Source organism: Mercenaria mercenaria, chromosome 13 (genome assembly GCF_021730395.1).
Source record: "Mercenaria mercenaria strain notata chromosome 13, MADL_Memer_1, whole genome shotgun sequence".
Lineage (NCBI taxonomy): Eukaryota > Metazoa > Mollusca > Bivalvia > Venerida > Veneridae > Mercenaria > Mercenaria mercenaria.
The window spans coordinates 75,317,732-75,332,097 of NC_069373.1; the positions used below are offsets into that span (position 1 = coordinate 75,317,732).

Genomic DNA, 14,366 nt, shown 5'->3' on the forward strand with positions numbered 1-14,366 from the left:
TTCAAACATAATACGTCCATGCTTGTGTACGGACGTTTTTTGTTTTGATTTTAATCCGATTATTTTGTATAAAATGTAGCACTTACTTTCTTGGAAAACGTCGTCGTCATTTTACCAAGAAATATCTGTATAATAAGACTTTCCGAACCGTCGAAATCACTTGCGATTGTCAAATTTTGGTGCGCGTACAAGGCTTTTGCCATTGATGTCTTTGTCCATAAGTCATTCATTACACGTCTCCGACATAAATGCCCTATAAAAATTGCGTGTAACTTGTGCGATTGTTTGTTTTTAGGAATCATAAAGTATCGGTCGATAAGCTTTATCTAGTTTCTCGCAGAATTCATATAAATTTATGTGACTAAGTTACTCACCCTATCTTGAAATGTGTTCATTCTCAAAATAACTCGAATGTAAAGTTCTTATTCTTGAAATCGTGTTTCTGCTTACCAAATGTTTAACTAAAATGCAGAATTATTTCATGTTAATAATATCAAGAAATAAAAAAAAAACACCTTCAGTACATGCTTTTGGCAGTGTTGTTGATTCCTGGGCCACGGTTATGTATATTTAAAACATGTTTACCGTTTCCAAGAACAACAGAATGGTAATAAAAAAAATGTACCGGAATCGTAATGTCATCACATATGAAAACAATACATATAGTCGTCGTGTCATGTTTTTTTTCGGTCTCGGTGTCACAAACATTCCCGCGGGCTTCTGCAGACGGTAATACACAAAAAAAAAACGTTTATGTCATAGCTCGCCCGAATACATTCTTTCAAAACTTGAAAAGTTAGCCACAATGATAGATGGCTTAGTAAACTAATTGTGAAGGTGTTTGTGTATATACAAAACGATAAGCATCTTCATAAACTTAAATTTGAAGACTTTAGGTGTAGACACAACTGGATCTTGTTTAGTATATTTTATATGTGAATACTGCCTTTCGCTCTGTGTAACATAGATCCTATTACTTAAAATAAAGATATTCTTTTCTATATTCAATATCAACTAACCACTTTTTTTTTATTCAACGCCATGTCACATATGCTACTTGGTTGTATTTTTACTATTTACGATTTTCCACATTTTTTTATTTCATCTTAATTAATGTAATATTGTTATTCTTGTTGTCGCAGTTATATATCATTGGTGACAGTTTGTTTTGCGTAATTCAATACAGTTGATCAATCAAGAATGCAGTGTATGGCACTTGAATCTACAAACCTATGTACTGGGTACTTAAATCCATAAAGTTATGCATTAGTACTTGTATCAATACCACAGGTCGCCCAACAAAAATATTGCAGGCTCGGTTTGATGGTAGTGGACATGCAGCCTTTGTTTTTGAGTATCTGGATCCATAAACTATATACTTGAACAAATACACCTATTACCTAATCTGGGTAGTTGAATCGTGTTACCTATACTTCGGCTAATTGACTATACGTATTCAATAAGTATTTGATTCCATAAACCTTTCTGTTTGGTACTTTTATCTATAAACCTTTGTGTTGTGCCCTTCCATTTATAAACATTTGTGTTTTGGTCATTAAATCATGTATTATATAAACCTAAGCACTGAATACTTTTAATGGGTGTTTAATACAGTTTTGGTACTTGAATTAACAAAACGTGTAACTGGGACTTGGACCAGTATGCCTATCCATTGGGTTATTGAATAATTGAACCTTTTTATTTGGTTATTGAATCTATAAACATTATGCATTGGATGCTTGAATAAGTAAGCCTATATATTGGGCACTTAGTCAACAAAACGAAGCATTGTGTGCTTTTTCATGAAAAGTGGAAACTCTCAGGTCGCAAAACACGACAAAAATGGAAATGTTTACAGGCTCGGTTTTATTGAGCCTATGCATCGAGGATTATGGAAATGTATGCTACCGTCCACGTCCACTAGTCCCGGGTTGAGCAGAACTCAACATTTGCACATGTTGTTAGTACCAAAACAATTTAGAGACACCTGCAGATATATTCATACCGCGATGTACATGGAAACTTTAATGCTACAGTGTGCGATTCCATGAAAAGCGAAAAGCGGCATGAGGCTTGCCTTAAACGAGAAAACATTAGGTAGAATTTAACAGACTGGAACTTAGAGATGGGATCTGAATTTATGGAGCTAGCATATCACAGAAACTGCCAAAAGATAAAATAAAAAAGCAGGCACCACATCCAAGTGGTATTTATTATACAATACCAAAAGCTATGAAAGCGAAAGTATTAGAAGCACTCAAACCGAAATGTTCAAGCTGGAAAACTATACAGTACCAGTAACACAATATAAATGTTGTGTTAAACGATCTGAAAAGATCGAAATATAACAACCTACGTACAGAGAAAATGAATCCGTATAACTATGCATTTGATATTTAAACCAATAACATACTATATAAACTGGGAACCCGAATCCATTTACCTATACCTTAGCTACTACTTGAATCCATAAATCTTTCTGTTTGGTACATGTATCCATAAACCGTTGTATTGTGTGCATCAATCTATTAACCTATGTATTTGTGTCATGGAATCTATAAACCTACGCACTGAATATTTAAATGAATAAACCTTAATTTCTAATAGGTACTTGATTTAGCATAACATTTTCATTGATGGCATGTTGGTTTTCCACTTTTTCTATTTCTAGTTCTTTGTATGATCGTGTAAATATTATCCATTGCATCATACCAAACAAATATTTTGCCTTGTTTTCAAGACGTAAACGCCACCCGATAGTACGACAGCAGCTTTAATAGATTGATCAGCATAAAACAACTATAAACCATTTTAAACCGCAAGATAGTATATTCCGGTGTTTGCCATAATAATCGTGCGTTTTCTAAAAATTGTCATCGAATTTCACAGAAGCAGACGAAAGATTTAGTGGCCTGGCCGGGTGGTTAAGGTCGATCACTCCGTGGCAGGGTGGTAAAAGTCGATGACATGGTGCCCGTGTGGTTGAGGATTACTTGCCCTATGCCTGTGTGGGTGGGAAACCTGGCTTGCTCATATGAGGAAGCTTGCTGACGGAAGGTCGTGGTTCTACCTGACCACTCGTACCTGATATAATATTCGGATATACAATTGTGTCTGCGTGATCTTATATCCAATAAAAATGTAAAAACTCTCAAGTGTTTCTAAAGACATGTGCAATTCTTAACAGTCCGCTAATTTAGCCATTTCATTGACCAGTTAAAACGCAAAACGTTAATCGTAAATCAGCCACGAAACAAACAAATTAAAAGTTTCTGTTTCTTTATTGACAGGAACAAGATTAATGGGTAAGGCACAGAATAAAAATGTATAGTTTAAACTGTTGTACAATCAATGAAACATATATATTTGTGAAATAACTTAAGTAATATTTGTTTCTCTGAAATAGCATAAATCCTTATACATTTATCTTTAATTTCAATATGTTCACTGCAATAATCTGTATTTGATACTTACTAATTAACAAAAATGAGCAAATAACAACTAGAAAAAATAGATAATACACATTTTATCCATAGTGTCACTAGCATATTGTAATTGGAGTAAACATCATATAATATATATAAAACATCAAAAATATATAGACGAAAAACGACAATTTTAACAAACGAATAGTAAGCTAAATGTGTGTTAAAATTGCTGGCCTTTAAAGGGCAAGGAAAGCCTGACAATAAGTTAATTTCATATTGACTTGTGAAAGATGTAGAAAAAGATACTAATGTATGCAAATGTCAAGCTGAATCCAAATCTGTATTCAGACTCCTATTTATTTGATCAAGAGTGAAACAGGATCGCAGATATTGGGACATCCTTCTACCAGTGATTGTAGACAGTAAGCTTGCATCAGCCCAGAAAATATCGCACCTTGTATCCAGCCATTAGACCAAGACAAAGCTTCTCCGGCCAGATATATCGTTTCCGTCGGCTTTGTCAGTGTTTTCATGTACTTCATGTACTCGAATGGCTTCAAACTGGCATACGCTCCCTGGGCAGCTGGATCGCTGTACCATGCCTGTACGTTGCCTACTTCAAACTCATCCTTTATTTCTGGATGGATTTTACCAATCTGTCCAACAGCACTGGCTATTGCTAGCTCCTTGGTTTCAGAGCCGAACATCAAGGCATTTTCATCCCAAGTATAAACCAATAAAATTCCACGCTCGTCGTCTTCTATTCCAGACCCATCGTAATCGGGATAATGTAGCTGACCAATTGGCATGCTTGTCTTACTGAAGCCCCCTTGACCAACCTCTTTCTGCCAGAAGCGTGTTTTACATTGAAGCATTACCTTGGTTGAAGCACCATAAGTTACTGATGCGAGTGCCTTTCTTTGATCTATAGTGAGAGGAATTTCAAGCTGGCGTAAAATATGAAGCGGTAGAGTAAAAATAACCGCATCTCCTTCAAACACCTCTGCCCTACCTGTTGTTCTATTCACACCAGATACTTTTACCTTTCTGCCCCGACCTCCTTCCTCAATATTCTCGACCGTTTGTACCATGACTCCAAATTTTAAATTTTTGGACAGATATACATCTTCATTCCATCCGTTCTTATTCTTTTTTACAAATGACTTTGGTATCTCATCCATTCCAAATTTAGGCGTGTACATTGGATCCTTCCACCACTCTCCAAGCTCTTCTCGCAAGTAGGCTACAAGATCCTGGCTAAACATTGGGGTGTATGTTGAAACCTGAAAAAGATTACTTGAGCCTATAGAGTTGTAAAACATAAACAAGAGGGTCATGATGACCCTGGATCGCTCACCTGAGTGATATGGGCTACATGTTTCAAATGTCAAACTGTTGATTTTTAGAAATTTTTCGGAAGATTTTCCTATGTAAAATCAAGTGACCCCTGGGGCGGGGTCAATTTTGACCCCGGGGGTCATGTTTGAACAAATTTTGTAGAAGTCTACTAGGCAATGCTACATGTGAAATATCTAAGCTCTAGGCCTTCTGGTTTATTTTTAGAAAATTTTTGGAACATCTTCCGATGTACAATCAAGAAACCCCTGGGGCGGGGCCAATTTTACCCCAGGGGTTATGATTTGAACAACGTTTGTAGAAGTCTACTAGACAGTGTTACATATCCAATATCTAAGATCTAGGCCTTCTGGTTTATTTTTAGCAAATTTATGAAGATTTCCCTATGTACAATCAAATAGCCCCTGGGGCTGGGTCAATTTGACCCTTGGGGGTCAAGATTTGAACAAATTTTGTAGAGGTCCACAAGGCAATGCTACATGTCAAATATCTAAGCTCTAGGCCTTCTGGTTTATTTTTAGAAAATTTTTGAAGATTTTCCTATGTAAAATCAAGTGACCCCTGGGGCGGGGCCAATTTTACCCCGGGGGTCATGATTTGAACAAAGTTTGTAGAAGTTTACTAGGCAATGTTACATATCAAATATCTAAGATCTAGGCCTTCTGGTTTATTTTTAGCAAATTTATGAAAATTTCCCTATGTCGATAAAGTAACCCCTGGGACTGGGTCAGTTTGACCTGGGGAGTCAAGATTGAATAAATTTTGTAGAGGTCTACTAGGCACTGCTACATGTCAAATATCTAAGCTCTAGACCTTCTGGTTTATTTTTAGAAAATTTTGAAGATTTTTCTATGTACAATCAAGTAACCCCATGGGGCGGGGTCAATTTTACCCCAGGGGGTCATGATTTGAACAAATTTTGTAGAAGTCTACTAGGCAATGCTACAAGTCAAATATCTAAGATCTAGACCTTCTGGTTTATTTTTAGAAGATTTTCCTATGTAAAATCAAGTGACCCCTGGGGCGTGGTCAATTTTGACCCCGGGGGTCAAGATTTGAACAAATTTTGTAGAGGTTCACTAGGCAATGCTACAAGTCAAATATCTAAGCTCTAGGCCTTCTGGTTTATTTTCAGAAAATTTTGAAGATTTTTCTATGTACAATCAAGTAACCCCTGGGGCGGGGTCAATTTGACCCCGGGGATCATGATTTGAATAAATTTTGTAGAGGTCTACTAGACAATGCTACATGTGAAATATCTAAGCTCTATGCCTTCTGGTTTATTTTTAGAAAATTTTTGAATATTTTCCTATGTAAAATCAAGTGACCCCTGGGGCGGGGTCAGTTTTGACCCGGGGTCATAATTTGAACACATTTTGTAGAGGTTTACTAGGCAATGCTACAAGTCAAATATCTAAGCTCTAGGCCTTCTGATTTATTTTTTAAAAAATGTTGAAGATTTTCCTATAGAAATCTATGTAAAATCAATTGACCCCTGGGGCGGGGTCAATTTTGAACCCGGTGTCATGATTTGAAAAAATTTGGTAGAGGTCTACTAGGCAATGCTTCACACCAAATATCTAAGCTCTAGGGCTTCTGGTTTTTGAGAAGAACATTTTTAAAGTTTTTCCTTTCGGTTGCCATGGCAACCACAGTTCTGCATGGAATTCAATTCTTTGAATAATTTTTGTAGAGCTTCACCCAAGGAACATTCCTGTGAAGTTTGGATGAAATTGGCCTAACGGTTTATGAGGAGATGTCGTTTAAAGTAAAAGTTTACGGACGCCGGACGCCGGACGGTGAGTGATCAGAATAGCTCACCGTGAGCCTTTGGCTCTGGTGAGCTAAAAAGCTGCAATGTAAATATGCTTGTAAAAGTTTGAACAGTATCCGTATGATAATGTTAAAATGTAATACCTTGTATGCTTCAATAGCTTCTTCAGGCCAGGGTCTGAGCTGTGGTAGGTCATCAGATTGGTATATTGTGCTCCTTAAGAAGTCTTCCACTGAAAGCTTGCTCCATTTGTTGATCCAACGTTGCCATTGTTCCTCACATGGATCTGTGCCCAGGTCTTTCTTGACTACATCCATTGTACAGTCATAGTAGTCCACTAAAACGGTTCAAAAACAAGGTTTATTTATCTGTCGATTCATACACAGATTCGCCCTGTCTGTGACAATTTTTTTCGTTATCTTCTTTTCAACTGTATTTTCAATTAAAATTCTGGCAATCATTTTTTTGGAAACGATTTAAATTAGAGTTCTGACAATGAGACTGTGAAAGCTATGAATTTATGCTATCTTATTTTATTTTTACCGAAGAAATATACAAAAATGTATTTGAAAAGTGTAAATCATTTTAAATATTTAGTGTTCATGTCAAGTTTTCTATTGTGAGACATTTTGAGTATAAACAGCAAAGGCAAAATGTTTCCTGTGGTTATCTCGGACATATGTTCTTCTTTTAGATTTCATTAACTATCATAACAGTAATCTTCAAGAGCCGTAAAAAGTCTCTCTGTTTTTCCCCTTTTTTATAACCGGTACTTTGGAGGCGTGCTGGATGTTGTACTTTCCATAACATCTTTTGCACGGACTCAATTGAACCGAGTCTGATTGCATTCTATGGTGTTTTTATAGATCATATTACATATATGTGAATAGAAATATATAGCTGTTGTATTACTTACGTATCCCCTTTATGCTTTGATCCACTTTTATTTCTTTTATGTTAGCGTCCCATCCTGGCCAGAAACGGTCGCTGTAATATCCATTATTTTCAGACCATTCTGGAGACATATTCAAAATACACTTAATTATGCTGTTTAAGGAATAAATGTTATAAAACTACACATAATAATATAAGTAACTGACAATAGCATGACGCTTAACTATGTAGGGAGAACGTAGATCTAAGGATCGTAGAGCCGTGATGGTGTATATTCTGCTTGACAATTTGATAGAAGACGTGTCTAAAATAATTCGTGTACCTGTAAGTCATGTGGAGAAGGCGGTAGTTACTAGAAGAGAACATGTTGGTACCAGTATAGAGTTCAGAAACACTGGTTACGTTAAATCTCCGCCGTTATATAACTGAAATATTGCTGGAAACCAGCACTAAATATAAAACAAACGAATAAAATAACTTACAACGAACGTAAGACGTGGGACAAACTGAAAACTTGAATAAAATACAACCAAAGATCATTTGTAGGCTAGAGACAGTAGCAAAGTTAATAAAATGCACATTTGTAAAACTTGAAAACTGCAGAGAAAAAAATCGTAATATCAAACCTTTCATCGTAATCTTTTCTCCATATATATACATGTATCCATTTGCATTGAAATTCTGGAACTTTCTAGTCTCAACATTGAACAGGTCTATGTAGTGTTTCGTTAGGAAATGGTTATTTGGAAGCCGCATTGCTCCACCTGCAATGAAACAGACCCGATTTGTTTTCCTATGAAACAAAGAAGGCTGAAAACTTTGTGTTATTATTAAACAAAGAAGACTGAAAACTGTGTGTTAATGATTAACTTATTATTCAACAATTCATTTTTTGACGTCACAATTATTATGTCATAGCGTTAGACGGCATAGCGGCGCGCTGGAAAAGAAATCAACAGAAATCAGGCAAATATTTGATGGATATCGTCAAGGACGTACATAATAATCATTGATAACGTGTTAGAATCGAAATGATAGATCTCAAACAGTGATTTGCGCGTGAATAAAATCATTGTTTGTCGTTTAGATGCGTATCATTATATCACTCGGGCTGCGCCCTCGTGATATAATTCCTTCGCACCTGAATTCCAAACAATGATTTTATTCAACGACAAATCACTGTTTGGGATATATTATTTCTTAAACAACTAATTTTTCTGACATCACCATTATCACGTCATAGCGTTAGACGGCATAGTATAGCGGCGTGCTGGAAAAGAAATCAACAGAAACCAGACAAATATTTGATAAATATCGTCAAGGACGTACAAAATAATCCTTGATAACGTGTTAGAATCGAAATAATATATCTCCCCAACAGTGATTTGCTCATGAATAAAGGTTTAGATGCGTATTAATTATTATAGAATCTATAGATATATATATAATTCCTTCGCTTCTAAACACCAAACAATGATTTCATTCAATGACAAATCACTGTTTGGGATATATATTATTTCTTAAACAATACACAGAAAGCAGCAGACGTAATGTATTCATTTAAAGATGGGCCTGAAACATATGCATGTAATATCGTTAACAATAATCGTACTTGCAGATTTCAATATTTTCTATTTATTGTATTTTTGCGCCCTCTTGATACAATTCCTTTGCATATGGACCCCAAACAATGACAAACAACTGCTTATGTTATATTGTTTCTTAAATACCTCAGCTTTTTTTGTTTGTTTTACCTTCGCAGTGCAGACCATCTTGAAAACCTTCCCTGAGAGTTTTAACACGGCCGCCCACACGAGTTTGTGCCTCAAGAATAGTGACCTGTTTTAATTGAAAATATGAACGGAAGTAAAATTTAAGATCATATGTCATTTCGTTTTTATCATTTTATTTATTATGCAGGCGTAACATGGCCTCGTGGTAAAATATCTTCACAAAATGACTCCGTAAATCGAGTTTTGAAAGTTTTACTTTTTAGATAAAAGTCCAAAGCAACATCTTTTTACTTCGATTTCGGCAAAAATACCAGTATTTTGCGACGTCACAGTGATAATAAGGTGTAGCTATTTTTAGCTAGTTTATAAGTAATTTGAATCTAAACGGAAAATTAAAATGTTTTACCTCATGTCCTATCTGAGCTAGTTCATAAGCTGCTGCCAGTCCCGACATCCCGGCGCCGACGATTATCACTTTGCGTTTGTTTTCTTCAGTAACTTTTTTGCGATAGAAGCTTTCGGGATCAGGCAGTTCATTATGCTTCGCGTAGGCATAACGGAGACCACCTCCGGTGATCCATCCCATGAATTCTCTATAATTTTCATCTTGCTGAATACCGAAGTATTCGTCAATCTAGCATGACAAATTAAACAAATATATTCTACTTAGTTTTGCTAAACTTTAACAAATTTTCATTTATCTCAAGCCGGAAAGTACTTAATTATCATGACCGTAACTCTTACAATATACATTAGTGAATCGTTTAATGTTCAACTTGATAAATAAATTGCAATCGTGATGAAAATGTATATTGATTTTATTTTTATCTTATTATGTTAATTTATTTACACTGAATTCATTTACATTTAATTTAGATTAAATGAAATATCTTCCTTACAGAAAACAAATCTAGATGCTTTAAAAAATTATAAAACGTACATTATCCGACATATTTGTTCTGGAGATCACAGCCAGCAAAATGAAAAATAACTGGGAACATTCTAGCTTCGGGTCAATATGTACTTGTATGTAACAATCAACTTCCGTCAAATGATGTATTTGTTAACCTACGCTCTGAACTCTGAACCGTGGTAAATTAGACGATAAACCACTCGAAGGCTTTGATTATTTGTTAAGTAGAAACTGAAACAGGATTCTACGGACGCTCAATGGGGACATGTTTCGTTTTTAATTTTCTCGTAGGCACAACATATTATTTCGTTCCAACGAGATAATAAGTCGTTCATGCGAGACAGTAAAAGTTTATTCATAATTAAGTACCCTCATAGATTTACCCCTGTAAGCTCATCACAAGCTGCAAGGTGTACAATGTGAGTCCGGATATAACTGACAGAGTCAGTCAGAACTTTCCTTATCGCTGTAAGAACTATTGAATATTTTCTAAACTGATGGCAAAATGATATACTATTCTGCTAAATAAGAGTTCTAGGTCTCTGAGCAGTTTATATATATATACACACACCAAGCGTTCAGACATTTTGCAGTAAGATATACAAAAGGGTTTGACCAAAATTTATAACAACATTATCAGGAACAAATGCTTGACCAAAGGTTATAACAACATTATCGGAGACATTTAAAAGTTTGACCATAAGTTATAACAACATTATCGAGGACAAAGGTTTGGCCAGAAGTTATTACAACATTTTTCGGGGACAAGGATTTGACCAGAATTTATTACGTTATTATCGGGGACTCTCTCCTAGAAAAAAAAGTGAACTTATGTAAATAAAGAACACTCATTTAAAAAATGACTTATTACAAATGTGTTAGTAAGATTTCGTTGTTTGAATATACAGTTCTAATGAAAGAACAATTTTCACATTGGAAAATTAAATATACAAACAAGAAAATTAAACTGGATCATGGACCCATCGCCATTCTATTCCTCGGCACTACTACTGTATATTTGATTTTTTATATCAAAACTAATCAAATTACTGTTACGCTAGAATGACGTCACGTTAACGTGCGGTGTCGTCAAAGTTTTTGTTGCGGCCAGGAAAGAGCGCTTCTATATTTTATCTACTGTTTTAGATTAAGGGCATATTAGAATCGAAATAATTTATAGCAAAAGAGTGTTTTAACACTATTTATACACTCGGGCTGTAATACGTCGTACAAATAATTTCACTCGGGCTGCGCCCTCGTGCAATTATTACGCCCGACATATAACCGCCCATCGTGCATAAATAGTGATAAGCACTCTTTTGCTATAAATTATTTCTTAAATAAAACGTATGGAAGCAACGTATGACGCTTATGTCCTTTCTTTGTAATATTTGTTCAGTTGCTACTAAGGTTAGCTCACTACAATTTGAGCCGCGCCATGAGAAAACCAACATAGTGCATTTGCGACCAGCATGGATCCAGACCAGACTGCGCATCCATGCTGTTCGCTTTCAAAGCCTATTGTAATTAGAGAAACCGTTAGCGAACAGCATGGATCCTGACCTGACTGCGCGGAAGCGCAGGCTGGTCTGGATCCGTGCTGGTCGCAAATGCACTATGTTGGTTTTCTCATGGCGCGGCTCATTTAAAATAAGTATTACGAGATAATACTACCAACAAGCAAGAAGTACCTAATTGTACACAATATTCCCTTCAACTGAACACCGACGCCGCTTTCTGATATTAGTGCAGTTTCTTTTTCTCTTTTTATAATTATTTTGTCAGATGTTACATTGAAGACTTGTGATATATTTGTTCAACGCTTGTCTCATACTAGCTGTCCAGTTTGCTGTCAGCATGGAAAGTGTTTCTTGTCAAGTATTTGTAACTAGTTTAACATTTCTAAAAGAAACAGACTTAGTGGGAAATATTATCTGCCGAGATTATTGCAGTTAAATCCAGCTGTGATTTGGGCAAAATAGTAAGTCACTTGGTCAAACAATTGAAAATCTTGGCTAATGATTTACTTGAATTACATAAAACATGGTCAGAATGTTTGTCTCTAATCTAGTTCAAACAAATCTCATAGAAATGCTCCTTCGATGTGTTAATTATGTGTAAATTATTCCAGTTCAATGAAACCGAGTATGCAATTATTTTGCTTATTTGAGTACTTTATTTCCAAAGATCTTTTAATACATTTTATTATTTTTAACCTAAAATTTCTATAACCACGAAAAGAATTGACATAGCCTTGAATCCTTAAGTGAATGACGTATTAATGGTAATTAAAGTAATGATATCTCTTGCTTCAGCTTCACTTCCTTTTCCTTACACGTAAAAGTTACACTCAGATGGACAGTTCGATAACATAAGCATGGCGATAATTTAAGTGTTAATTCAATGGCCGGATGTTTTCTATTTTACGAGATTTGATCGTTACATAAACAAGGATATGGTCACAATGTATAGCATGTTCAATTTCCAAATAATAAATAATAAATAAGATCGTTCGACAACTAAAAAAGAGAGAAAAAAAATAATGCTATATTTCTTAAATCTAATTACTGACAGACTATATGTTGTGGAAACACATGAGAATAAGTTGTTTTTACACTAAAAATCGAAAAGCGTTTGTAACGCTTTACTTGAGGTAAACTGCCTTTAGTTAGTTATAAATATCAATAATTATCGCGCTAAATACATAGTCCACCGTGCTGGTACTGGTAAAGACAGTGGAAAAGTTTTTATTGCCGCTGCGAGCCGAGTTGGATTCCCGACGCGTGCATCTTTTTTCTTTTGATTTGGCCTTTTCTTAAAGATAGTTTAGAAACGAAAACTCATATTCTAATGTTCATAATATGACCAAACTTCAATTTTAAAGAAAGACCAATTTTAGCCAAAATCTGGAGTGCCTCTAAACCAGTAAAACATGACATGAATATTTAATTTGGTTCTGTTTTCTTATATTTTATTTTAATTTAATAAACATCGTTTTCCAACAATATTTCACTTCTTTTGGTTTCATTGTTTTACGTAGGTAACTGACAACTGAATGACGCCGGTAGACGTATGACAAATGTCTTCAGACAGTAACATCACTAAACCATAACGTTATTCATGGAGTTTGTACCTTATACCTTCTGATTTGAAATAAAGAACATATATACAGTATACAACGAAATAAAGAAAAATTGTCAAGTTTACTAAATTGAAAACTATACGATAGAACCATAGAGCCAGCCGTTTTATTGTGGTGTAACAGTTACTAAAGGTTCACTCTACTAGCTATCAGCAACAACAACAACAACTGTGTTCTGTATGATAACTGCTATTTAATATTGTACTAAGTTCTATGGTAATATATACATCAATGCCTTTCTTCATAATTGTCTTACACAGTTCACTAACATTTTCACAGTTATTAACAGATACTTCTATTCTTCGACATAATTACTTCAACGTTAATTGCCTCGGTCTTTATCTAACTAATTCATTTTGCTAGTATCGAACATACGCATCTAACCAAACTGAGTACCAGAATGATACTAAAGCTCTGCCTCAAAGTATGCTGTATTTAAGGAAAACTGTCTATCGGATGACTAAAATGTTTTTCTCGGAGCACACACGCAAATGACCATTAGAAAATAAACATGTCATAATTCCTATTTAGTCAGCTTGTCAAAACAATTAGTAACTGAACAAAAACAACAATCACGACGTGGACAGAGGGTAGTTAACCTGGGCGAGATATCATGACCTGTCACTTTCTCATATGACCAAGTGCTGAAATTATTTTAAGTAGCATTCCGAAATTCTTCTGTGTGTGACTTATAACTTGACCGAAAAACAAGATGAATAATGTTTATCTAATAAGTAAAATGAATTCTTAAAGTCATTATACGACACTCGCCTCTTCCTTGTGAGTTTTTTTTTAATTATCTATAAGAGAATAAAAATAAAAACAAAAATTCATGTGAGGCAATTAACAATTTAACATAAGGCAATGCATAAAACCGGCTGATTAATACGTAAATTTTAATTTAAATGTTTTTAGCCGTACTTCTGAAGATTAATGTCTTTAAGAAGAATAGAATACAACTGAATACAAAATCAAGAATATATAGTTTCAACACATGACATAATATACATAATCAATGAATAGGAAATCACATGGAATACGTAGATTTAATTTTCACAATTTTCACGATTTGATTTAGTCCTAGAAGATTCAATTTGTTTTCGTTTTTGTTTCAGTCCTAGATTGT

At 34.9% G+C, this 14,366-nt stretch overlaps 2 protein-coding genes across 2 annotated transcripts in view; both read right to left on the reverse strand.

Moving 5' to 3' along the window:
- Positions 1–14,366, reverse strand: part of LOC128546039 (POC1 centriolar protein homolog A-like) — a 77,849-nt gene that overhangs the window by 45,744 nt on the left and 17,739 nt on the right. The window lies entirely within an intron of this gene.
- LOC123528990 (putative L-amino-acid oxidase YobN) lies at positions 3,263–10,281 on the reverse strand. The gene is made up of 7 exons (XM_053522340.1): positions 10,126–10,281; positions 9,592–9,819; positions 9,207–9,291; positions 8,079–8,216; positions 7,475–7,573; positions 6,702–6,895; positions 3,263–4,711 (listed from the first exon to the last, which is right to left on the reverse strand). Exons 1-7 carry the CDS (start codon positions 10,135–10,137, stop codon positions 3,785–3,787), a joined length of 1,683 nt encoding a protein of 560 aa, XP_053378315.1. The 5' UTR covers positions 10,138–10,281; the 3' UTR covers positions 3,263–3,784.

Coding starts and splice junctions, on each gene's coding strand:
- LOC123528990 (XM_053522340.1), bottom strand. Junction 8,217..9,206: donor AGATGGTCTGCACTGCGAAG/GTAAAACAAACA, acceptor GTTTCATTGCAG/GTGGAGCAATGCGGCTTCCA. Junction 7,574..8,078: donor AGAAAAGATTACGATGAAAG/GTTTGATATTAC, acceptor ATATGTCTCCAG/AATGGTCTGAAAATAATGGA.